Source organism: Suricata suricatta, chromosome 4, assembly GCF_006229205.1.
Source record: "Suricata suricatta isolate VVHF042 chromosome 4, meerkat_22Aug2017_6uvM2_HiC, whole genome shotgun sequence".
Taxonomy (NCBI): Eukaryota; Metazoa; Chordata; class Mammalia; order Carnivora; family Herpestidae; genus Suricata; species Suricata suricatta.
Window position 1 is genome coordinate 106,179,275 of NC_043703.1, and position 3,168 is coordinate 106,182,442.

At 50.8% G+C, this 3,168-nt stretch overlaps 1 protein-coding gene across 1 annotated transcript in view; it reads left to right on the plus strand.

Moving 5' to 3' along the window:
- LOC115290654 (small nuclear ribonucleoprotein-associated protein N-like) overlaps nt 1-2,308 on the plus strand; it is a 5,078-nt gene extending 2,770 nt beyond the window's left edge. The window contains exons 3-5 of the mRNA XM_029938513.1: nt 5-150; nt 253-619; nt 1,966-2,308. Coding sequence (XP_029794373.1) covers nt 5-150; nt 253-619; nt 1,966-2,089 — 637 coding nt within the window. The 3' untranslated portion in view covers nt 2,090-2,308. The remainder of the gene's footprint in view (nt 1-4; nt 151-252; nt 620-1,965) is intronic.
- The last annotated feature ends 860 nt before the right edge of the window (nt 2,309-3,168 follow it).

Here is a 3,168-nt window from a genome sequence, read left to right on the forward strand (position 1 = left end):
GGAGAGAGGCGGAGGAGGGGGCCGGCCGGCCGGCGGGGCGGGGAGGCGACGAGGGCGGGCGGCAGCGGGGACGGGGCGGAGAGCAGGAGTATGGGGGAGGGGGCCGGCGGTCCCCGGAGCGGGCGGGGGAGAGGAGGGGGGCGAGGGGAGGTGCGCAGGCCGGAGGGGCGCGGAGGCGCCGGCGGCGGGGAAGGGGGGGAAGGACGGGGGGAGGGGAGAGGGAGGGAGGGAGGGGGCGGGTGGGGAGAGAAGCAGCAGAGTCACTTCACCGACCAGACGCCGCGGCCACCGCTGACGCCGCCGCCATTTTAATAGAGCGTTCGGGCTGCGCTCGGCTCTTTCCGCCCGAGCGAAGGAGCCGACGAGAAACGCCTCGCGCTCTCATTCCTCCGCCTCCCTCCCTCGCTTCGCCTCCCGCCTTCCCACCTCTCCCTCTGCACACACGCCGCACGCTCCACACCCCGCCGCGGCCACCTCGCCGCCCTCCCTTTCCTCTTCCGTCTGGCCTCCCCGCCCTCGGTCCACCCCCTCGGCGCGTTCGCCCACCCCGCCCAGCCCGGATCTCTGTCAGCGGCCGGAAGGGAAATACGAAGCCAGCGCGGCCGCGGGGGGAGTCCGGGTGAGTAGGAGAAGATGGCGGAGGCGCCGAGCGACTCGCGGTTGCGCGGCGTCGCCCACCGCGGCCCACTCCGCGGGCTGAGAGCCCCGGCGAGCGCCGGGTCACTCGCGCCGCCCTGCTCCCCACCCTTGCGCTTCGCCATTTTTCCTCCGGGCCCACGAAGGGGGGGGAGGGGTGTGCCGGCTTCAACCTCCTCGCCTCAGGTTTTTTGGGGTGGGGGAGGCAGGGGGTTCACGGAGGAACCGGGCCGAAGCGACGCCGCAGTCCAAGTTAGGGCACACGGCCTTCTCCCCGCGGGGCTTTGTGAGAATGGAATAGCCCAGGGGCGGCGTAACCTGCATGCGTGTCGATCGCTAACCTCGATTCTGTAAGGCTTATCCGTCCTCGAGCAGTAGAGACACCTTGACGTGACAAGAAATGGCGGAGTGAAGAGCGTTCGCAGGGCTTCGCTTCCCTTTTACGCGAGAGGGCCCCGCACCAATTGCCTGCAGCTCTACGACTCTTCACCTGGAATAGAACATTCCTCTCGAGGAAGAAGAGCAGATCGCCAGGGTGTTAAGATGGGAAGCGGAAAATGAAGGGCAGGAAGGAAAGGGGACGCTCCGCTCAAGCTAGTAGTGTTAACTAGTTAGCATTAGGAAAATTTTGCTCACACCTGCACATAAGACCGCCTCACTGATTTCCATATCCAGTCCAGACGTGACTGAAGAGACCGAAAGGGCGTGCGTGTCACCCAAGCAGTTGTTAAAACTCTGTAGTAATTCGTTTAAAGGTTATGTCGAGGTTATGTGCCACCATCGTTCTATGCCACGACCACCTTGCCAGTGTTCCTATAAAATTTCTGCCCACCTGCTTTACACTGCCCCGTATGAGCAGGTGGGCTCCCAGCTGTAGAGGGATTCTGCCATATTCTTCCCTTTTGCCCATCTTCACTGTAAAACTTGGTTTTCTGCACAGTTGACTGACTTCTGCAACAGACATTGACCAACCAGCCAGCATCCATCCCACCCGTCCGACCTACCTGCCCACAAGGAAACGTGCCAAACCCAAATTTTGTTTTTTCAGGTGGCAGCTAGAAACTTAGGTCTCTGGAAGGAAACGCCCAAGAAAGGCTTGTTAACAGGTTTAAAACAGTCATGGTAGAGCAGAACGTGTGTTTGAGTCCTTGCCAGTGAAATGTGAGCAGAAATCTAGAGTGGATCTTTTGGAAGAATTGCCCGTGCCTAATAAAAGAAATTCAGCACGCATTTCCCTTAATCCTTTCTGAAAAATAATCTTGATATACAAAGTATTAGAGTGTCTGTTGTCTAATTTTTGTTTTGTTTTTGTTGTTTTGTTTTTTCCAGTGAAACCACAAACAGGCTAAAAGCTAAAGTTGGTAATACAAAAAATAGGAAGAAGATGCAGGTCTCAGATGCACCTTTGAGTAGCAGTCTACCCCCCAGAAGGCTGGTGTACCATCTTCCTTAAGCCACTCTAAGGTTTCCGTTACTTGTAGCCAAACACATTCCTGAGACAGATGTGCTTTTGATAATTACTTGTAAGTGCCTGTCAACTATGCTTTTGAGCTCAGAGAACCCATAACGCCTCTTGAAAGTGAAGACAACTACTACCATAGATGTAGAATGCTTCTGGGTTATATTGAAAACCCACTCTGAAGGCTAAGGAAATTTTTTTTACTGTTTTTTTTTTCCATTACAAAGTTATGTGAAATGATGCTTTATTTAAAATGCTTTGAAGGGCCCCTGGGTGGCTCAGTCAGTTAAGCATCCTCCTCTTGAACTCCTGATTTCATCTCAGGTCATGATCTGGTGGTCATGAGATTGATCACTGCATCAGGCTCGGTACTGAACATGGAGTCTGCTTAAGAGTCTCTTTAAAATAAGAAATTAAATAATAAAATGCTGTAAGAATCTAGAGTATTGTTGTCATAAATGATCATTGCTCTTTAGTCACCACTTAAGTGCTCATCAAACTTTTTCTCTAAATAGCCAGATTGTAAATAGTTTTCAGCTTTATAGGCAAGCCAACTTTCTTATCACAACTACTCAACTGTTAGAACAAAAGCAGATAGACAGTGCCTAGTGGAAAAAGTATGGCTATGTTCCAATAAAACTTAACTTACAGACACTGAAATTTGAAATTCATATTTTCATGTATCACAAGATACTATTTTTCTCTTGATATTTTCAACTATTTAAAAATATAAAACCGTTCTTAGCCTATAAACCATATACAAACAACTGGTCAGATTTGGCCTGTGGGCTACAGTTTACTAACCCTTTATCTAAATCAACTGCTTACTAACAGATAAAGACATAAAAGACCATGAAAAACAAGGTTGCCTGCCTCCTAACTAGAACCTTCACTCTTCTGTGCTGATTTAGTATCCGTATCAACAAAACCTTTTAATGTATTTGAAAGTTGTACATTCTAAAAGTGTGATGAAGCAGAACCTCTGCTAAAATATCCCCTAAAATTCTTACAAATCTGCATTTTCTGACCCTTAATCAGCAGTGACTGTACACCTTCAATAACTAAGGTTGTTT